The sequence below is a fragment of the Ovis canadensis genome, chromosome 4 (assembly GCF_042477335.2).
Source record: "Ovis canadensis isolate MfBH-ARS-UI-01 breed Bighorn chromosome 4, ARS-UI_OviCan_v2, whole genome shotgun sequence".
NCBI classification, from domain to species: domain Eukaryota; kingdom Metazoa; phylum Chordata; class Mammalia; order Artiodactyla; family Bovidae; genus Ovis; species Ovis canadensis.
This window is the reverse complement of record NC_091248.1, coordinates 134701296-134724007: the sequence shown is the minus strand read 5'-3', so window position 1 is coordinate 134724007 and position 22712 is coordinate 134701296. Positions and strand designations below refer to the sequence as shown.

The following is a 22712-nucleotide window of genomic DNA, read 5'->3' as shown; positions in this document are numbered from 1 at the left end:
TGGACTTGGAAGAGCCAGCCCCAAGCTGGTGCCTTTGTTGGCTTGTGAATCTGTGCTGTTCCTGCTTCAGGAAGCCCTGGAGAGACCCTCCTGGCCCAGCGCCTCTATGAGGCCCTCGGGCAGCCTCAGGACCAGTGACACTCAGTGAATATTTTTTTTTTTTTTTGAGACATGAACACTCATCACTGCAGGTGTGAAGAGTCCGAGGCTGTCGCTGGTCCCAGAGCTGTGCTGAGTCATGAAGAAGGTCCAGTCCATTTGTGGAAAATGAATACTCCATCTCTGCCTGCATGAGCAGAGGTTGTCATCTCACCCTGAGCCTGTTCTGTGAGTGCCTTCCGAGTCCTGATTGGAGCAGCCTGCTCCCAGCATGTGGCTGGTTTCACCTGCACTGACATGTCTGAGAAGTGCACCTCCCGACATGGGCTGTTATTTGTTCTGGGAGGCTGTCCCCTCAGAAGGGTCCTTTCCTCTCTGCTCCCACCCTTAGCAAGTACTGTTGTCATCCCTAATGACAGCATTTCTAAAAAGACTTTTGGCTCCATGTCCAGCTGAGGGAATGCATGGAAATAGCACTCCTTACACCACTGCAAGTATTTTGAGAACAAAGTGTGTAAATATGCATCCTTAGAGCAACAGAAGGAGGCCTCCACCTGGGAGAGCTTGGCCGCCACTGCTCGTGTCCGGGGTAACTGGGTTCTCTGCAGGATGTCGGGAAACAGGGCATCCGTAGTTGGACACCTGGACAGGTCACACCGAATACGCCCAAAGGGTGACTCTGAAACTGAGGGAGGGGCTGGCAGGCCGGTGTCTCAGAGCCTCCAGGTCCAGTGCACGGGTCCCCAGGGATCACGTCACCGTCTGCGGGGCTGGGGGTCTGAGCCCACTCAGCATCACATCCACTCCCTCAGTGTGCACCAAGACCGCCAGGCTCAGGGGCTGAAACATGGGGCATTCCGGGCCGCTTCCCTGGGGGTGACTTCCACATCTCAGCCTTGCACACCCTGCAGTCAGGAGGCAGACCCTGGGGTCCTTCGTGTGCTGTGTGGCCTGAGAGTCTAGGGTGGGAGTGTTCTGAGAGGTAGTCTCAGCAGGCAGTCAAGGCAAGGCAGCAGTGAGGATGTGGGGAGGTTTCTGCTGGTTGTAACCACAGCCACCCTGGGAAGGGGCCAGGCTCGACCAGGGCTGAGCCTGGAGCCTCCACGGAGCCCCGCTTAGGCCATGGGCACACAGCAAATTTGCCCAGAGATAGAGGCCCAGAGGATGGCCGCTTCTGGCCACCCTGTTCTCCGCACCCTGTGAGAGGTGGGAGGCTCTGCCCTGCCCCAGCTGCCTGTGTGGCCTCTTTCGAATCCCGGGTGCCCACTGGCCTGGGGAAGCCCTTTGGTCAGAGTCGTCCCGACCCTGGGGGTTTCAAAGGCTGGCCTGGATTTACCCGCAGAAAGTGGCACATCACGCACTCACCCTGCACCCGGAGCGGGGCCCTCAGGCGGCAGGCAAGCGGGAAGTGGCCTGTTCGGCCATTCGGGTCAGAATAGGGGAGCGGGTTCACAGAGAAGCACAGACCCTTTTATTTGGGTTGGCCAAGAATTTCATTCAAGTTAAAGCTGGCCGGGGGGGTGGGGGGGGGGGCACCCGAACGAACATTTTGGCCAACCCACTTTAAAAAGGATTTTTCCCAACTTCAGTTGGTGAGACGATCCATCAAGCTTTCAATTATTTACACTGGTAGTAGACGGGGGTTGCTGGGAGCCGGAAGCAGATCAGGGGCTCTGAGGGCTAAAATGAAGATAACTCCTTTCTTTAAAACTGTTAAATCAGAGTTTCAGAGCACAGAGGACCACTGGCAAACCTGCTGGGTCAGCACAGCCCCCTGCAGGGGGTGCTGCCAAGCTGTGTCTGCACAGGGCAGCTGCGGTCCTATTTTAACGAGGGTGGCCTCACCGTCAGCTCAGCCAGCGGTGAGCCTCATGTCAGCCCAGCCGGCGGTGACCACATCTGTGCTGCTGCCCCAGCAGGGTTCGTCTGGCAGTTTCTCTTCTCCTGCGGGAATGCAGAGTCCTCACCTTCAAGGAATAAGAATAAGTAAGCTACACAAGAGCGGGCTGTGCTTTCCGGCTCTGAGACTGCTCCCGTGAGAGCACCCCGAGGCCTCTCCTGGAGTACAGCTTCCCTCTGTCCCTGTGCACTCTGCTCCTGGGCTCAGTGGCAGGTGCACGAGGCCTGGGTGCATGGACTCCCCCACCGGGGACCCTGGCCGCCTCTCTCCAGCCAGGGCCCAGGATCCCACGTTGCCCCAGCTACTCCAGGGCCGGACCTCGCTCTGCAGGCCAAGGGACTGTGGCTTTCCCCTACTGTCTGCATGAGCAGTTTTCCGGCAGCGCGGCTGCCCTTTCTGTGTGACCGGACGTCCGTGGAATCAGGTGTTGCAGAGGAGGCGCCAGGTGTTCAGCAGCTGTCAGCGCTTCGGCACTTGCTGCACCGGCTGGTACAGGACGCATTCCATGGACCTGTCCACAGAGCTGTGGGCTCTGACCCTAGGGCGCTTCCACCTGCACCCCCAGACATTAAGCAGCAGATCAGTCACCTCACAGAGTGTCCCATATTCCTGGTGCGTGTCGGTGTGTCCTTCCAGCCCGTGTCTCCTTCCAGCAGCTTGGGCATGAAGGCTTGCGGAGACTCAGGTCAGACCCTCTGGGAAGAGCGGGTGCAGGCCGCGTGTGTGCTCCGTGGGGTCCCCGCACCGGTGATCGGTATGTCCCTCAGCACCCCATCATGCTTTCTGGCCGCTTGAGTGTAAGTGGCCTCCAGATCTTGGACACCGAGTTCTTTTTCCCTGCAGTTGGCTCGTGCTCCTTGGAGCTGCTCGTCTTTCCCAGCCTTCCCCCGATCCTGTTCCTGATTCACACTTGAACGAGTCTGTCTCAGGGTCCAAAATGTCAGCTTTTAAAGTTCTAACCATTCTTTGCACATATCAATTAGCATTCTCTGTAAAGAGCTTTTCCTCATCATTTGGGGAAGAACTGCAGTTCCTTCTAAAAGAACAGGGAACAAGTCCAGTCACGTGGGGGGCACCTACTAAGGACTTACTACCTAGAGTTCCGATCAGACAGTCGTGTCACCACTTCATGCGTGTGTCACACGCAAGTGGATGTTGGACTATTCGTAGCCATTAAAAACGTGGCACGCTGAGGAAATAACAGGAAAAAGATGAGACACATATTGTTGAGAAAGCAAAGAAGACACCCACAGGGCATCCTGTTTTTCCGAAAGGAAAGCACGTCACGTCACTGTGCCCGTGGTACACAGAGTGCAGGCTGCTGCACAGGCCGTGCAGGATGCTGTGTAGGGTGTGGTGTAGGGTGTGGTGTAGGGTGCGTAAGATGTTCTGCAGGGGGTTGTATAGGGTGTTGTATAGCATGTGTAGGGTGTACAGGATGTTTAATAGGATGTTGTATAGGGTGTTGTATAGGATATTGTATAGGGTCTTGTATAGGGTGTTGTATAGGATGTTGTATAGAGCGTTGTATCAGATGTATAGGGTGTTGTATAGGATGTTGTATAGGATGTTGTATAGGGTGTTGTATAGGGTGTATAGGGTGTTGTATAGGGTGTTGTATAGGATGTTGTATAGCATGTATAGGATGTACAGGATGTTTAATAGGATGTTGTGTAGGGTGTTGTGTAGGATGTTGTATAGAGTGTTGTATAGGATGTTGTATAGGATGTTGTATAGGGCGTTGTATCAGATGTATAGGGTGTTGTATAGGATGTTGTATAGGATGTTGTATAGGGTGTTGTATAGGGTGTATAGGGTGTGGTATAGGGTGTTGTATAGGATGTTGTATAGGATGTTGTATAGCATGTATAGGATGTACAGGATGTTTAATAGGATGTTGTGTAGGGTGTTGTGTAGGATGTTGTATAGAGTGTTGTATAGAGTGTTGTATAGGGTGTTGTATAGGATGTTGGATTGGAGAAGGCAATGGCAACCCACTCCAGTGCTCTTGCCTGGAGAATCCCAGGAATGGGAGAGCCTGGTGGGCTGCTGTCTAAGGGGTCGCACAGAGTTGGACACGACTGAAGCAGCTTAGCAGCAGCAGCAGCATAGGGTGTTGTAGAGGGTGTTGTATAGGATTTTGTACAGGATGTTGTATAGGATGTATAGGCTGATGTATAGGATGTTCTCAGGCCCTGAAGAGAGCAACAACCAGGTACCCATGAGTGGCCAGGAGGAGGCCACTCAGAGGGGTGTTTCCCCAACACCCACAGCATGGAAGAAAAGGGCAAGACTGTTTGTGGAGCTGGTGTCTTTGGGGAGAGCCCTTGGAACACCCTGTGATTTCTGCCCCACTGTGGAGGGAAGGGAGGCCCCCCAGGCCCAGGGGACGCAGGGATGAGAGGTGACTGGCAGCCTCCCCACTGCAGCTGGCAGGGAGGTCTGCTGAGTCTGTAACTGTCCTCTGCCGGGGAGGACAGCCCCCAGAGCAGAGTCCAGAATGGGTCAGTGCCAGCGTTTGGGGTGAGGAGCCTCTGGGCTGTGGGAAGTGGAGGTGCTGGATTCTAAGGGGAGCCCAGAAGACCACCACCAGCAGAGTGGCCCCAGGCTGCCCTTGGCCCCCTACGCTGGGCCACTGGCCTGAAATAAGCTGGGGTCTGGGAGGCGCGTCCACCAGGAAGCAGGCTGCACCTTGGGGCAGGGGCCACGGGGGCTGTTCCACCCCTGGCACCACATGCCGCCAGCCAGGGACTAACCGGAGCAGGCGCGGGCTCCCAGCGCCGCGCACACCTCCCCACACCTGGACTGAGGCCCCTGCAAACGCACACCCAGCGCTTGTGCAGCGCTCGTGGGCTAAGATCGCACACCTGGAAGGCCTTGTAGGATTGTAAGGGCATCTCCATGAATGGCCGAGACGTTCCAAGTGGACAGAGGCTGGTGTCGCGGGAAGTGGCCTGCAGCCCGTGGGCCTTAAGACTCCTGAGACTCACTAGGTGTAGACCTCCGGGTATGAGGCAGAGTGCCTCCAGGGGTCGGCAGGTCCTCCCGGCTATGATGTCCTCGGGTCCTCTTAGTGAGCTCCAGCTGGCCCTGCCCCACAGTCCTTGTTCTCCAGGCAGAGCCCTGGCACTGACTGTCAAAGGCTCACGAGGAGAATGGCAGGCGCAGTGAGGAATTGTGGCAATCATTCTCAGCCTGCTTTGTTCCCGCTGGGAGAGTCTAGTAGTTAATGTGGCCTGAATCACCCAGACCAGAACTCAGGGGACGGGAGGGCCCCGACATCAGAGCCGTCCTGCGGCACCGACCCGCCAGCCGGTCTCCTGTCCTCAGCCCAGCGGCGGGCTTGTGGCCCTCACACGGGTGGCCCCACAGGAGTGCCAGGGTCGGGGGCCCTGGGGGCCACTCGCCACCCAGGAGGCCCAGGAAGGTCAGCGATACTCCGTCTGGCCCAGGCCAAGACCACCGGCCCGGCGCTGCCACTGACGGCCAGGGCAAAAGCAGCCTCACTGAGCTGGGCGCCCACTGGGTGTCTACCCTGCCCCACCCCACACAGGTCATGCAGAGGCGCTGCAGGCGGGGCTGGGGGTCCCTGCCGCATCACTCAGTCCAGTCACTTAGTTGTGTCTGAATCTCTACGACACCAGGAACCACAGCACGCCAGGCCTCCCTGTCCATCACCCTCTACCGAAGCTTGCTCAAACTCATATCCATTGAGTCGGTGACACCATCCAACCATCTCACCCTCTGTTGTCTCCTTCTCCTCCTGCCTTCAATCTTTCCCAACATCAGAGTCTTTTCAAATGAGTCAGTTCTTCCCATCAGGTGGCCAAAGCATTGGGGTTTCAGCTTCAGCATCAGTCCTTCCAATGAATATTCAGGACTGATCTCCTTTAGGATGGACTGGTTGGATCTCCTCGCAGTCCAAAGGACTCTCGAGAGTCTTCTCCAACACCACAGTTCAAAAGCATCAGTTCTTTGGTGCTTGTCACCTCCAGTGAGGACGTGGCCGTCAGGGGTCAGGGCGGTGGTGGCCAGGTGGGGCCCTGGCCCCGCCCTCCCTGTGTGCACCCGTGAGCAGGAAATGCAGTGCCCTGCAAGCTCTGCCTAGAGAAACTGCAGGGCCTGGGTAGTGAGACTTACATGGTTTTCTGGAAAGCGATGTTTATATCATTGAAACAATGAGAAAATAAATCCAGGAGTCAAAACACCACCAGTACCCCCGTCTGTGGTAGTGTGACTTGCCCGGAGATAGCCTGGAGAGAAAGTTGGTTTTGGGGAACAAGGGGATTAGGGTTCTCTCCATGATGGTGGGTACCCCCGCTGAAGACTCCCGTCTGGAGGGTGAATTGCCGCTGTCCCCGTGGAGCTCCAGCATATCTGGAGGCCCGTGTTCCGATCGTAGCCCGTCCCGCACTCTCCATCAGTGCCTCCAGCGTGTTCTGTATGAGATGCGGCGGAGTTTCGGGCATGTCTGGAGGCTGCACCCTGCGTCAGGTCAGTTTTCCTGAACCGCTTGGGCTAGGAGATTATTTCAGGGCACTAAACTGCCCTCCCAAGAGGAGCTTAAGAAGCCCAGCACCAGTGTCCGCTGGGCTCCTATGCTTTCTTTTCTGGTGACCCTGGTGGGAAGCTCTTTGCTCAAGGCTCCCTGCCACCTCCTCCCTGCAACCGCTGGGACCACTTTGCCGAGCTTACAATGTATCGTCACCGCCCACATCTGCTACTCAACCAACGGCTTAGTTAAACAGTATGTAAGCTGACAGGTACCAAAAGGCACTTGTTTCTGGGAAAACCAGTTTGTGTGCTTTGGAAAAACTAGGAAAGTGAGTTGCTAAGCAGCCACAGAGTTAGAGGTGAGAATGATGGCTGGGAATGTCTGGAAATCTGGTTTTGCGAAACAAAGTTTCGCCGGGCTCCAGTCTCCATGGGGTTCTCCAGGCAAGGGCACTGCAGGGGTCACCACTCCCTCCTCCAGGGCATCTGCCGGGGTCAAGCCCACATCCCTCACGGCTCCTGCATTGGCAGGCGGGCTCTTTACCAGCAACACCACCTGGGAAGCCCCGTATCTCTCAACAACTAGCATCAGGCTTTGCAGCAGAACAAGACAAGCTTCTCTCGGGAGGAACACCGGGTGGTCCCCAACTGCAGTTCTCAGAGTGACTCCGCCCGTCTCAGGTGGCCTGGTTGGTTGGGGCCTCCCCTGGGCGCTGCTCCAGCAGGTGGCCTAAGCAGAGCTTCCAGACACTTGGCAGGCTGGGGGAGGCTGGAGTTCCCAGAGTTCAGAATTCACACTCAATGTGATTCTTCCAAATTTAGTTGGCCCGAGCCCCGGGTGCTGGGGTCCAGGGCCCTTCAAGGGCAGTGCCCACTTCCCTTCTCCTGCAGGCTCTTCTGCGCCCCCTTTGCTCCGCCTGAGTCTTTAAAACACATGTGCTATCTGTCTTCAGTTTTATGAGCTCTAGGAACTGCCCTTTCTGATTTCTCGACTGTCATTTTCATGAGGTTTGGAAGGTGGAGAGAGAAGCTCATATGTTCCCCGTTATCTGTGGCTTGTGCTCAGACTCACTGCGCAGGTAAACCCCCCACCACTGCCCCCTGCTCACCCACACACCCCCAGGCCTGCAGGCCACACTGTCCACCCGACTGGGAGAGTGTTTCTACTGACATCTTTGTCCTGATGACTTATTCTAATTAATTTTTCAGAAAGCAACATTTTCTTTAAATATGTGAGCTACTGTAGTGTAAATTTATGTACTCAATCTTTGGTATGTAATTCAGTTTGTAGGATGAGTGTATTTTTATTTTGGGGCTTCCCTGGTGGCTTAGATGGTAAAAAATTGCCCCGCAATGCAGGAGATCTGGGGTCGATCCCTGGGTCAAGGAGATCCCCTGAGGAAGGAAATGGCTTTTATGGACTCTGACTTCAAGGACAATTTGCAGATTTAAATATCTGATAAGGTTTAGTTGATTGCAGCAGTCAAGATGATTATTGATGATGAAATTTAGGCTACCTTCATGGAGTTATCTAATAACTTAATTAGCACAACATCAAAGCCTAAATCATTTTTCAGATCTCTTATTTTGCATGATAACCACCCCATGAGGGGTGGTATTCTTGCCTGGAGAATCTTACGAACAGAGGAGCCTGGTGCGTATAGTCCATCGAGTTACAAAGAATCGGACAGGACTGAGTGACTAAGCACACATATTTTCATTTTCTTTGTAAAAGCCTTTAGAAAGATATTTTCAACTTTTCTGCAAAATCTGGTTTGGAGCCAACTTTTCATTATCTGTTTTCATAGAAGTAAAATATTCCTGTGGTCAAACCAAAACTATATCCTGGTTATCGTACAGGTCTGGATGGCATGTCAGACAGCAGAAATGTTGCTTCTTTGTTTTAACTGAAGCCAGCACACTGCTCCTCCAATACTGAAGTTTACCTGAAATGTAAAACTTTAGAGGTCACAAAACATAGTAGAAACACCTTGAACTTGTAGTAAAAAATCCCTGGGTTCAAGGATTCATTATCTGTTTGTTTCACGTTGAGAGGTCCTGGCACTGTTTGAACCTCAGTGCTCGTTGTTGGTGAGATGCTTAATGCAATGCTTGTATGAATTACCCTCATGGGGTGGTTATTACGCAAAATAAGAGATCTCAAAAATGTTTTAGGCTTTACCGTTGTGCTAATTAAGTTATTAGATAACTCCATGAAGGTAGCCTAAAATTCATCACCAATAATCATCTTGACTGCTGCAATCAACTAAATCTTATCAGATATTTAAAGTTGCAAATTGTCCTTGAAGTCAGAGTCCATAAAAGCACAAAGGTGAGTGCCTTGGGGGACCCTCACCTCCGAGACTTACACAGATACCGGGTGGTGCCCACTGCATCACAGGGGCAAGCACATCATCAGGAAGAAGCACCGATTCTGCTGAAATTCAAAAGTGCACAGAGCACGCTGGGTGCCTCAGATTCGTCCCTTCACACTCACTCATTTCTGCAGAGCTGATCACTGTGAACCCGTGCAAAGCATGTTCTCAGTGATAATCGTGGTGCGAGTCTGTTTCACAGGAGAGTGATTTGCAGTCTAATCATCTAATTGACGGGCTCTCTATTTGCAAAGCTTCAGAGCAGACCTGGCCCCACTGCTCTGGGTGCCACACGCGCAGCCGGAGGGAGCTGCCTGAGGTGGGCAGCGGGCCTCACTCACTCCTGTCTCCCCTGCAGCCTGCAGCGGCATCTGGGACAACATTACTTGCTGGCGCCCCGCAGATGTCGGCGAGACCGTCACGGTGCCCTGTCCAAAATTGTTCAGCAATTTTTACAGCAAACCAGGTACTATTCTGCTGTGTCATTTTTGAGCTTTTCAGGGGTTTTGGTCGGAGGGACCGACTTCTCCATGGAGGCACAAGAAGCAGGGCATCGGTGTCCACGACCTGGTGGGTCAGGGAGCAGCTGTGCTGACCTGGCCTTAGAGCTTGGGAGGACAGGATGCCTGCTGCCAGGCCGTCCACCCACAGCACACGCAGAGGGCTCAGACGGGAGACCCCGAGCAGGAGTACAGGTTTCCAGTGCAGACGAGGGGCCGCAGGCACCAGGCAGGGGGAGAACAGGGACACTTGCCTCACCTGGGCACCCATGGCCCTCAGAGCATGTCCTCCAGGGTGTCCCTTGCTGGCCTGGGACACACTCTCTCCCTCACAGGAAACGTCTCCCTCCTGGACCGACTCTGGGTTCTCAGCCCCTGAACACCTGCAGGAGGCGCTCATGGGGCCAAGGGCTGCCTCTTCCCGGGGCTTGCTCTGCACACAGACCGTGAAAACCCGGTTATTTGAGAAATACACCTGTTTCTTTTCTTTTTTTTAAGTTGTAGGTGGGAAATTGTGGGGGAGTGGGCAGGTGGGGGAGTGGGCGTGTGGGTCTCTCCAGACATTGGTGCACGTTGTCATAGCAACTATGCCAGTGGGCCCTGGGGCCTGCAGAAGGTCCCCCCAAGCAGGGCTAGGATGCGGGTGGGAACGGGCCGCAGAAGACTCTGCCTCTGGGTGGGGAGCTGGGTTGGGTGTCGCTCCAAGGCAGGTCTTTGAAAGGAGCGGTGTCAAACCTCCAGGTGCAGGAGGGCCAGGTTCAAGGACTCTGAGATCTGTTCTGATGAATGGACGAAGGCCCTCAGGGGTTCTCCCCCTTGGGGGAAGGTGCTGCACTCTGCATCCAGCAGCAAGAGGGCCCAGCCCTGCGTTCTGCCTGCTTCTCTCTAGAAGCCGCAGGGCTGGTCTTCAGAGGGCTGCAGGGCTCATCATGACCTGCCCCGACTCGAGCCTGAACGTGACCCGGGATGGGAGCTCTTCCCGGGGGCTGGTGCCTCGTGGAGCCCGCCACAGTTCCAGCCTCGCCCCCGAGTCAGGACCCTCCGGAGCAGGGTCGGAGCCCAGCGGTCAGTGCTCAGAACCAGGCACTGTGACTATGGCCCTACGGGACAGTCACGCTCAGCCATGCACTGAGCAGCAAGGAGAAGAGTGGGGAAAACGCTAGTCTCTCAGTCGTGTCTGAGTCCTTGAGACCCTAAGGACTGTAGTGACCCCCGGGCTCCTCTGTCCAAGGGATTCTCCAAGCAAGAATGCTGGAGCGGGCTGCCATGCCCTCCTCCGGGGGATCGCCCCCACTCAGGGACCGAACCTGTGTCTCTTGCACAGCAACGCCATGCCCTCCGAGCCATGAAGGGTGTGCAGTCAGCTTTGGGGGTGCTGGGGGGTGCCTGTCACCACTGTGCTGAGAACCCCCCATGAACCGCAACTCAGGACAGCCGGAACAGGGAGTGGCCTGGAGATACGGGGGCCCTGCAGCAGGGGGAGGTCCCACAGCGAGTGACGCCCCCGGAGAGCAAGGTTCTTACAGACCCTGGTGGGGAGACCCTCTAACTGTGCGCCTGCCTCGCCCACTGCCTCGCCCACTGCCTCGCCTACTGCCTCGCCCACTGCCTCCCCGCCTCACTCTCTGCCTCGCCCCCTCACTCTCTGCCCCGCCCCTCACGGCCCCGCCCACTGCTCCGCCCCTCCACTTTGCCCCGCCCCGTTGCCGCCCCGCCCCCTGGCCTTCCAGACCTCAGGGTACAGTCCCAAAGGCAGGTGGGCTGCAAGCGTGCTATGCACTTGAGGAGTTGACTGCCGAGTCCTGAAACGGGCCGCTTGCTCTAGGCTGTGGGCCACCGGTGGGCCACCTTCGTTAAGCGTCAGGTTTCTCGTCCACAGCAAGGGGTCGTCGCAGGGCCTCCTCGTGAGACGTCAGGGTTGCATGAGTTACAAAGAGCCCCGCGCGCTGCTCCGCCAGCGCTCTTCTCTGTTCCCGACTCCAGCCGGCAGGACAGGGTGATTGGGGTCTGGCTGAAGACCCTTCTCACTTGACAGGATACACCCCGTTTACTTCCACTCTGCTCTGTTAACTTCATCCCACTTGACCACCATCACGTGCCCGTGCTTTGTCGGAGAACCTGCTCCCTCCAGCCACTGAGGCCCCCCGAAATGCAAGACAACTGCCCAGGTTCCAGGGGTCAGGAGGCCCTGAACAGCGGGCACCCTGGTCCAGGCCCTGACCCTCACCGGCCTGAGGGAGAGACAGGCCCCGAGGCGCGGGTGCAGGCCATGGACACTCAGATCAGACCCATGGTGTTCACTTTCCAGGAAACATAAGCAAGAACTGCACCAGTGACGGGTGGTCAGAGACATTCCCGGATTTCATGGACGCGTGTGGCTACAGCGACCCTGAGGATGAGAGCAAGGTAAGCACCTTGTTCGCTACTCCTGGCCTTGTTCACATCTCCTTCCACTTCCGGTTAGATCCAGCCAGGGCCCTATTTCAGCTCAGCTGCCTGGGCTTAGGAATTGTGACGGTTCTGTATGGTTGGGGTAGGGAGGCCTCGTCAGTCTGCTGCGTCTGGAAAGTGACCCCAGAGTGGCGGCGCTTGCTGAGCCCAGCTGTAACGCGTGTCCTTTCTGCTGTGAGGGTTTCTTGTTCCCTTGGAGATGTCGCCACAATACAGGCTCTCAAGCAGCTGTGAAGCGGTTTTCTCAGCCTTGAGCCAGCTGCAGGGACGGGACCAAGCTTGGAGCATCTGTGCAGATATGGAGCCAGTGTGCCTGGCCAGCGCTGCCCCGGCTCAGCGCCTGCTGGTGATGCTCTCAGGCTGGGTCCAGACTTGGCCCGGGGCAGGTGAGGGGCGAGAAGAGCCCCTCCTCCAAGAACAACTGCAGCCCCGCTGAAGCCTGCCCTGGGCCTTCTGTAAGCTCCCCAGCGCCGGCACGCTCACCCGGCCGTGGCTGTGATGGGGGTTATTTTGTTTACCACCAGAAACCAGCCCACTGTCCCCCCTCAGGCCCTGTCACTAGGGCCATGACCTTGTGTGGACAGGGAAGAACCTTAGGAGCCCCAGGTTGGGCCTCGTTCAGACGTCTGCTCCCTGCCAGCTTCGGGTGTTCAGTTCAGTCGCTCAGTCGTGTCCGACTCTTTGCGACCCCTTGGACTACAGCACACCAGGCCTAACTGTCCATCACCAACTCCCGGAGTTTACTCAAACTCATGTCTATCAAGTCAGTGATGCCATCCAACCATCTCTTCCTCTGTCGTCCCCTTCTCCTCCTGCCTTCAATCTTTCCCAGCATCAGGGTCTTTTCAAGTAAGTCAGTTCTTCACATCAGGTGGCCAAAGTATTGGAGTTTCAGCTTCAGCACCAGTCCTTCCAATGAATATTCAGGGTTGATTTCCTTTAGGATGGACTGGTTGGATCTCCTTGCAGTCCAAGAGGCTCTGAAAAGTCTTCTCCAACACCACAGCTCAAAAGCATCAATTCTGTGGTGCTCAGCTCTCTTTACGTTCCAACTCTCACATCCATACATGACTACTAGAAAAACCATAGCTTTGACTAGATGGACCTTTGTAGGTAATGTCTCTGCTTTTTAATATGCTGTCTAGGTTAATAGCTTTTCCTCCAAGGAGCAAGCATCTTTTAATTTCATGGCTGCAGTCACCATCTACAGCAATTTCGGAGCCCAAGAAAATAATTGTTTCCCCTTCTGTTTGCCATGAAGTGATGGGACCAGTTGTCACGATCTTAGTTTTTTGAATGTTGAGTTTTAAGCCAGCATCACGATCTTAGTTTTTTGAATGTTGAGTTTTAAGCCAGCATTTTCACTCTCCTCTTTCACTTTCATCAAGAGGCTCTTTAATTCTTCTTCACTTTCTGCCATAAGGATGGTGTCATCCGAGGTTATTGGTATTTCTCCTGGCAATCTTGATTCCAGCCTGTGGTTCCTCCAGCTCAGCTTTTCTCGTGATGTACTCTACATATAAGTTAAATAAGCAGGGTGACAATATACAGCCTTGACGTACTCCTTTTCCTATTTGGAACCAGTCTGTTGTTCCACGACCAGTTCTAACTGTTGCTTCTTGACCTGCATACAAATTTCTCAGGAGGCAGGTCAGGTGCTCTGATATTCCCATCTCCTTCAGAAGTTTCCACAGTCTGTTGTGAGCCACACAGTCCACCCACTGTGTGTGGGGCTCATTCAAAGAGCCTGGGGGCTGCCTGCCGCCCAAGCAGGAGCCCAGAGAACCTTGGCAGAAGCCTGTCTGTGGGGCTGGGCGTCCGAGCTCTGTGCGCCTCGCTGACAGGTGTGGGGTTCTACTGCACGCGCCGGCCGCGGGGGTTCACAGCCCCTCACATCCACCTCGGGGAGGCCCCGAGCCTACTCCTCCACCACTGCAGGTGTGTGCTCGCCAGCCACTTGCCCACCCCACACCTCATTTACCAGGTGACAGCCCACTTTATAGACGGAGAAACTGAGGCTTGGAGGAACGATGTGGCGTGGCCAGGGCCCCTGCCATTCTGACGAGAGTGAGTCCGTCTGACCCCTCCTTGGGGGCAGTTCCCGAGCCCCCGCTCCCCACACAAGGGGTAGCTGCCCAGATGCGCTGGGACCCACCTGGGCAGCCAGGCCGGGGCTGCTGACCCGTCCACAGACCCACCTGGACCTGCACCCTTGGGTGCTCTGCAGGGACCCCGCAGAGAAGGGGCAGCCAGGAGGCCCCTGTGGCCCCCTGGCTGCAGCACAGAGAAGGTGGGGCCCCGGTGCTGAGCCTGCAGCTTGGGGGGCTTTCACCGCCTCCACTGTCAGCCCCGTCACCCAGAACAGGCTGAGCGCCATGGCCCGCAGGCTTGCTGGAGGCCGGGCCCCCAGGCAGGCCAGAGACCACCAAGGGATCTTCACGGGCCTGTGAGCCGTCTCAGGTTCCAGACTCGCCCCACACTGCTGTTCTGCGATATAACGTGTCCAAACTGGGAACCATCCTGTCGGTGTTCTACAAGTGAGCCTTGAACTGTGTAGCATTAACCCCAGTTTGAGGACCGTCCCTGTAGAGACAAGTGTCCCAGCCCTGTTCTGACCGGGAGCGAGGACAGCCCCATGACAGCCTGGCCCCTGTCACCTCACACGTGCTCCCAGATGGGCGAGGGGAGCAGCTGGAGAGCGCCCGGCCTCCTGAGCCTTGAGGGCAGGCAGGGCTCCGACACCCACCTACCATTGCCCACAGCTCCTGCCCGCCATCACAGCCAGCCCAGCGTGTGGACCTCCCAGGCCTCAGGACCCCATGGGGGGAAGCATGTGTCCAAGCCCCCCGTGTTCACAGCCTGTGCTCACATCACACAGGAATTGAATGTTCCGGGAAGCCCGGCATTCCCCTCTGTCTTCAGGCGACAAAGCTCTGACATGGCTGTAAAGGACACCTTGTGGGAACCACGTCGGCTCAGACCCCTCGAGGATGGAGCGGCTGTGACTTCCCGATGCTTTTCTATCCAGTGTGAAAAGCTATTTTTGTTCTCAGTTAAACATTTCAGAGACTGCAAGTATCATGAATGCATATTCCCTGCTAATGGATTAGAAACTCAAAATATTTTAATAAGAGAAAGTGAAGGAAATAATGGCACAAAGCCAAGATGAGTAACTCTCTGCCTGGGTGCAGCTCCCACGCTCGCATGCTTTGGATGCCTGGTTGTTTGGGGAGTCCGAGAGGACGAGCGCCTCAGGGCGTGGGGCTGCCCGAGCGAGGCCAGGACAGGCCGCCCCGGGTGGGGAGCGAGAGCCTCAGCCCACCGGCCCGCCGCGGCTCCTGCTAGCGCGCCGCTCCGCGTCTCATCGGCCCACCTTTCTCCCCAGTTCCGCGGCTGTGATTGGATTTCCTGCTGTCACGCAGCCAAACTCCTCCCTGGGTGCCATGCGTGCAACCTTTGTTGGTTTCAAAGTTAATTAAATTCAAGGGGAAAAACAGCCTCCTCATAAGCCGCATATGGTGAGGGAATCAGGAGGTAAAGTAATGGGGAGCGGGAGCCTGAGAAGGAGACACGGGCTTGAAGACCCCAGAGGACCCCTTGGATGACGGCCGGAGCCGTGACTGTGAATCTGCGAGGGGCTGGGGGGCACTCAGTGGTCTAAGCCTGCGTTCCTGGTGCCGCGAAACCCTGACCCAGCCCCGCTCAGCTTGGGACACCCTCTTACCATACCCCAGCTTCCACAGATGAGGTCTCCCCCGTCTGTGTTCCTCTCCCAGCAAAAGTCACCTCCAGCCTGGCCTGTGTATCTTCATCTTAAACCTCTTCTCTTTTAACCCTTGGATAAAGGGCTTAATACCACTGAGAAGGTTTAAGGAAGCCCCACCCTTATCATGGGAGCCCGGGGTTCCCTGAGAGCTGAGGGTGTCTGGAGCCAAGGAGCTCATCCTGCACCATCGCCTCGGCCTCAGGAGGGAGCAGCCAGGGCTGGGCACTCCACCCCATGTTATCTGCCTGCCCACCCGCCCCCAGGCCCCCAACCAGTCCTGCCCCAGACCCAGGGGCTCTCCTGGCCCAGGGGCTCCCCCGCAGCACGTCAGGCAGACCCTGTCCTCCTGACTTCCCTCCTTCGCTGAAGGCCACCTGGAGTCTCCTGGTCCGAGGGTCCTGGCCAGCCTCCCTGCCTTCGGTTCCCACCTCCTGCCCAGTGTCCCACCCGAGAGCTGGCAAAACATCCAACAGCTCATAGTCGGCAGCCGTGATGAGTCTCTGTGGGCCCAGGAGGTCTCCTTCCCCCTGTCACCGAGAGCCGCCCAGGAGAAAGGCCCCAGGGCTGTACTCCGCTCGGCCACCAGGCGTGACTCAGTCACTGCACGTGGCTCCACGCCTGGCCGACAGCCCCTCCCAAGGACAGCAGTCCCAGCGACAGGCTGGCGTCCTATGCTGAGTGGACACGCCAGGCCAGGCACGCCATACGTCTCCCACATTATATATTTGCTAACATAGGTCTTAAATAAAGAGCACTTCTGCTAAATTTAGCCAAGAGAACTGTTTGGCATTTCAACCTTCCCATGCTTCAAGCAGACACATTTCTTCCATGTTATGCCATATTCCTAAAAATATTTCTGCAGCCTCCTCTCAGCTTTCAGACCACGGCGGCAACCCTCACACTGACCGCTAGTGCCGCCTCCCCCAGGGTCCCCGTCCCTAGCGTGCAGTCCTTCCGCATCAGATGCCTTCCATCTCTCACTCCTAGGCCCTGTAGGACCATGATGTCCCCACGTCGGGGTGGGGCAGGAGGCTCGGCAGGGATGGCCTGCAGGGAGCGGAGGCCAGGATTGGAGCCCAAGGCGGGCCCACGCTCAGCTCTGTTACGGTGGCCGATCCCATTCTGCCTCCAAACAAGCACCAAGGGTGGTGTCTTTGCTTCACTTTGCATCGAGTGGCAGGAGGAAGCTTCCCAGGGTTTTTTTCAGGGCACGCGAGGGCACTCTCAGTGCATGGACTGCTCATCAGATGACGGGGTGGCACTGCGTCGGGGAGGTGAGGCAGGCGGGGTAAGACCTGGGGGCTCAGGGTGGGGAGCCCTGCCATCAGGGCTGGGTGCCCACCAGCCCCAGCCGTACCCTCCCAGGCCCTCAGGAAGGGAGGCGCTGCTCCAGGGTAGGATGGGGGCAACCAGGATATTCGATGGATAATCCTGTCTGTTTCACCACGTGACATACAAATTTCAGGACTGAAAGTCTGTAGTCCAAAGAGATAATTGAAGAAAATATGGAAATTAGCAGTGTTTGTTTTACTGGGTGTTTGCGATCTGTTACAGACCTAGAAAGAGAAGACAGGCTTTCAGAGAAGCCCCCCTCCCCACTGTTAGGGTGGTCCCACCCGCCACTGGGGCGGGAGGTGGGCATGTCGGGGGCTGGACAAGGGCAGCGAGAGACTGCACGCCTGGAAACATGTGGATGAAGGACCGGAAACAGAGAAGCTGCAGGTTCTCTTTAGTGGCTTGGTTATATATTCTACTTCTTCAAACGTCAGCAAATACATTACTTCTATATTCAAATAGTTTTAAGTACCCTCGGAACAAATTTCTGCTGTTTGACAAATCATCTCTCAGTGACATTTGCCCCCACCCGGACTCTGTCAGGACAAGGGGGAGACTCAACCGTCAAATTTCCTGCTGCCGAGCATTTCCTGAGGCCTGTTTGGAGGCGACTTTCTGGCAGGAGTGCTTCAGGGAACCCAGCTGGCTGGTTGTCCTGCAGCCTCTGAGGTCTGGGGGGCAAGCGGCAGACACCCGGCCACACACACGTGCCGCCTCGGTGTGAGCAGCCCTGCTGTAACCCCAGCACCGCACGTCTTTGCGAAGCTGCTCCCTGGCTGCTGCCTGCGTCCCCGGCCCGGGGCACATGCCTCCGAGGAGCCAGGGCGGCCCTGGTGGAGTGGCCCAGCCTCTCCCGCCCCAGCCGTCCTCTGTCCTTCGCTCGTCATGCTGGAGGCCTCACCCCTCAGCCCGGCTCCCTGTGGGCTTTGCCTGGTGTCTCTAGGGTCAGGTCCCGGTTCCCCGCCGAGCGTGAGGATGCTCGGTGGCAAAGCACAGGCTCCCGACCTCTCTTTCTGTCGCCTTTTCTTTATCATAAACCCTGTGCTTGAAATAGGTGTCAGTGGGAGAAAGCATTCAAAAATATCTACCACTTTTTTTTTTAACCTCAGAAATGTCACATTTGGATTTTAAAAGAAAATCCATTCTCCTTTAACCCGTCCACACCAACAAAGGAGCGGTCCCTGAGGTAACTGAAAACAGGGAGCTGAGCACACAGTCCTGACACCCGTGCAGACAGGGACCCCAGGACCCCAGGACCCACGCCTCTGGAGGGTCGCGGGACCCCAGGACCCACGCCTCTGGAGAGTCGCGGGACCCCAGGACCCACGCCTCTGGAGGGTCGCGGGACCCCAGGACCCACGCCTCTGGAGGGTCGCGGGACCCCAGGACCCACGCCTCTGGAGGGTCGCGGGACCCCAGGACCCACGCCTCTGGAGGGTCGCGGGACCCCAGGACCCACGCCTCTGGAGGGTCGCGGGACCCCAGGACCCACGCCTCTGGAGAGTTGCGGGACCCCAGGACCCACGCCTCTGGAGGGTCGTGGGACCCCAGCTCCTCTGCCTCTGGAGGGTCGCGGGACCCCAGGACCCCAGGACCCCCACCTCTGGAGTGCCATGGGGCCTCCAGGACCCCTCTGGAAGGTTGACCCTGGCCCGCGCCCAGGCTGCCCGTTGCTCAGGGGTACAGTCTCCACGGGGAGTCTGCCTGTGCTGAGGGGGCATCCGTCGTGGGGACTGTCTGGACCCTAGTCTCCTGCTCCTTCTTGAAGCCTCTGCTCGTCCTCAGGAGGACAGTGACCTCGGGGACAACGTGAGTGATGTCCCCAGGTGACCCCAACTTGCCGGAACCGGGGCCTGGTCATTTCCTCCCGGGACAGTGCTGTCTGAGCGCCCAGCTGGGCTCAGGTCCAGTTCCTCAGAGGCCCCAAAGGCTGCAGCAGAGACCGGAGGGGCCCAGCGCAAAGCCGGCGACCTGCGTCTCCCCTTTGGATGCACGGTGCCTCTGAGCCCCGCAGATGGGAGGAGGAGCTGCGGTCAGCAGGAGCGCGCCCGCCCGTCCCCCTCAACAGGATGCTGGTGGCTGTGCGGGAGGCGCTGCCCGTGGGGAGGCGGTGGGTGTGATTCCAGGTGCTCCATGAAGCAGAGTGAGCGCAAACGGAGCCTGACCCAGGAGGACTAGGGGCGCCGGATTAACAAGCTCGAGGATCTCTCTCCTCATAAAAACGGTCTTTATTATAAAATCAAACCAAGCGCCATAAATCACGTCTCGGGCTTTTACTGAGGGTGTTTACAGCTCTCAGATGGATTGGCTCACTGAATCCCCCGACAAGCCCATGAGGGAGAGCTGTGCCTTTAATCACCGCTTCACAGCGAAGGGACGCTCACCCCCGGGGTCCCCGGTGAGTGCAGAGTCCCCACGCGCTTGCAGGCTCCTGGGGCTCTTTCTGCCTGGACGCCCTGCCCTGTGCTTTCTGGGAGCATCTTCTCATTTGCCTCTTTGCCACCTGGATCCGTTCTTTCAAGAGGCACCTGTTAAGGTCTTCAGCCCATTTTTAATTGGGTTGTTTGTTTTCTCATTGTTGAGTATTAAGAGTTCTTTATATGTCTTGAATAACAATCCTTATCAGATGTCTTTTGCAAATATTTTCTCCCTGTATGTGGCCTGTCTTCTCATTCTCTGAAATTCTTTCACATGGTAAAATTTTTTAATTTTATTGAAGTCCAGCTTATCAATGATTTGGAGTGCCTTCAGCACTGTATTTTTTTTAATTTATTTTTTTATTGAAGGATAATTGCTTTACAGAATTTTGTTGTTTTCTGTCAAACCTCAACATGAATCAGCCATAGGTATACATATAGGGATTGTATTTTAAAAAGCATCACAACCCAAGGGAACCTAGGTTTTCTCCTGTTTTATTTTCTAGGAGTTATAGTTTTGCATTTTACCTTGACATCTGCAGGAGCTTCCCTGATAGCTCAGATGCTAAAGAATCTGTCTGCGATGCAGGAGACCCCTGAAGATCCTGGGTCAGGAAGATCCCCTGGAGGAAATGGCAACCCTCTCCAGTATTCTTTCCTGGAGAATCCCATGGACAGAGGATCCATGGGGTCACAGAGTTAGATAGGACTGCGCGACTCTCTACTTTCTTTGCGGCTATAGCCCATTTTGAGTTAATTTTTGTGAAAGTGTAAGGGTGTGTCCAGGTTCATTCTTTCGCATGTGGACATCCAGTTGTCCCAGCAACGTTTGTTGGAAAGACTGCCTTTGCCCCAGTGTGCTGCCTTTAGTTTTTGTCAAAGACCAGTGACCATCACACAGGTCTGTTTCTGGACTCTGCTCTGTCCTGCTCGCTGGCGTCCTTTTCTGTCCTTTCCGCTGCGCCACTGTCTGATTCCTGCAGCTCGACGGCAGCCCAGCGGTTCTGTTTGGGGAACCCCCAGCTGCTGCTGCTGCCTGGCTTGCCCCAGTCTGGGGACAGCTGTTTGTCCTGTGTCCTCCCTTCTCTTGTGGACCCAAGGAGAGCTGTTGACTTCCAGTGTGTTCAGAGTTCTGCTCTTTGTTTGGATAGAGTGGTGACGTCCACGTCCTTATCTGAAGAACTGACCAATTCCTCTTAAAGGAAAAAGCTGAAACAGATGGGTAACTTGCCCTCAGGGAGGGGCCTCTGGAGGGAGGAGACACTAGGGTCTGAGTGGAGTCTCAACCCTGCACCTCGGTGGCCCCGCGTTTTACGACTGTTCCCCGGACTCAGGCCCCACCTTATAAGAGAAGTGTGGCAAGGATATGCCTGCTCCTTCACAGGCCGTGGGAAGGAGAGAATGAATTAACTTTTGTGCTACATTCTGTAAATGGCAAAGCACCGTCACAATTAGGTTATAGTCAGAATCTTCTAATCAGAATGGGTGGGTCTTAAAAGATATTTGCCAGCGACCTTCAGGAAGAAAAACTCAGCGGTAAGATTGTTACCAGCATGACGGTGAGCCTCACAGCCAATCCTGCGCTGGAACTGAGCCTGGACCACAGGCCCCGAAGACGGGTGGGGCTGTGTTTCTGGTGGCCTCTAAAATGAAGACGCCCCCAGCTTCCATCTTTGAGGTGAGAAAAGGAACCTCCTCACATGGGAGACAGAGGCCACCTCCTGGCCCTGCTGCTGGTCCACAGGCTCCAAAACCCTGCCCTGTGCCAAAGCCGCCACGAGGAAAGGCCCGGGCTGGCCGGCCCACTCTGCGTCCCGCCATGGGCAGCACACACTGCCCGCTGCGCCCTCCACCTGCCGCCCCACAGGACGGCGTGTGTGGGTCCCTGCAGGGCCTTCTCGGAGGAGCTGGGAGACCCAGCAGGACCGGCGTGTTCGCAGCAGCTGCCAAGCGGAGTGAGTGTCGTGCACTGCTGAGGCCTCCGCGTGGAGCCCGGACGGCCCCGCCCCCGTCCAGTGTCCCCAGCGCCCCCACGCCCCCACCCCAAGCCCCCCACCCATCCTCGCCGCTGCCAGCCGCGAGGGCTCCCTGCCCCTCCGGTGCCTTGGCCGCTCGGTCTGAGTCTGCAGGTAGAAGCGCAGGTCAGTGCTTTCTCGTCCATTTTCAGGGTTTGTGTTAGTCTTGTTCACCCAACAGGACGTTGCATGTGCTACGTTTCCCAGAGACAGAGCCGTGCCTTGTAATCAAGTGGCTCCTATCTGAGACAGACGCTGCGTATCAACGGTGGTTTCCTTTGCATTCCCAGGGCCCCAGGTATGCAGGTTAATCATTACCGAAAGGTCTGGGAAAATGAATTAGCTTTTGTGTTACAAAGGTACTGAAGCATGGGGCTTTCGCAGGTTCAAAAGAGAGCACGTCAGGGTGTTTGTGCCTCAGCTGCGGGGTGAGGCGATGGGCCAGGCCAGGCTGTAATCAGAAGTTTCCCGAATCAAGTCTCTGGTCCAGCCAAGGGGCTTTCAACTCCTGATTGAAATCCACAGTAAGAAATGCATTTCACACTGAGAGCCAACACAAACACTCCACAAAGCCACATTTTCCGTGCTGCCTTCTTTTAAGTGTTGGTTGTCACCTTCGGAATTGATTGCATAACCCACTACTGGGTTATAAATAGGGTGGCTGTGTAAAATATCGGCCAAACCTGGCCTCTCAGGAGAGAATGGGAGCTATTAATAGTCCCGGGGACAGCAGATGCGCGGCAGGCCTGGCGGGTCGAGCGGAGGCTCCCTCGCTTAGTTAGGACTCTGCGTTTGCACACACAGGCCAGGCCACGGGGCCCTGGGGAGGGCTCTGCCAGCAGCTCCAGGCAGCGGATGCCTGTGGACGGCTGGGTCTGCAGGGGACTCGCTCGCCACCTGGCCCCACACACTTTGGGGGGCAGGAGGCTGCCCCAGGTGACGGCAGGTGAAGGGGCGGCATCTCCTCCCAGCAGGCCTCGATGGCCCGGCGTGCAGGGCCTCATCCCCGCTGCCCACCGCAGCCCCGCCCACCCCCCGCCGAGGCCCCGAAGCTTCGAGAAGGGCGAGCTCCCTGGCGTGTCCCCCTCGCCTGATCACGCGATATCGGTGGCACCCTGTAGCGTTCCCCCAAGTAAATCGAAGTTTCACACGTGCGCCTGTGACACGGGACCATCAGAGCCTCTCCACTGGAGAGTCGCACAGAGGCCCTGGAAACATGGCCCCCACCTGCCCGTGGGTGTCCCTCTGGGGGGCACCTCGGCCGCACTGGGACTGACCTTTCTGTTCCCTGATAGTCACCTTTGCAGCTTCACCCCTCAAGATCAGGCGCCCCCAGCAAAGTTCTCCCCCCTCTCCACTC

At 56.4% G+C, this 22712-nt stretch overlaps 1 protein-coding gene across 2 annotated transcripts in view; it reads left to right on the top strand.

Moving 5' to 3' along the window:
• VIPR2 (vasoactive intestinal peptide receptor 2) overlaps positions 1-22712 on the top strand; it is a 68967-nt gene that overhangs the window by 11125 nt on the left and 35130 nt on the right. The window contains exons 3-5 of one of the 2 annotated variants that reach the window (XM_069587280.1): positions 170-327; positions 9227-9334; positions 11677-11774. In XM_069587280.1, the coding sequence (XP_069443381.1) occupies positions 291-327; positions 9227-9334; positions 11677-11774 (243 nt within the window). In that variant the 5' untranslated portion in view covers positions 170-290. The remainder of the gene's footprint in view (positions 1-169; positions 328-9226; positions 9335-11676; positions 11775-22712) is intronic. The other variant, XM_069587281.1, reaches the window with a different exon arrangement.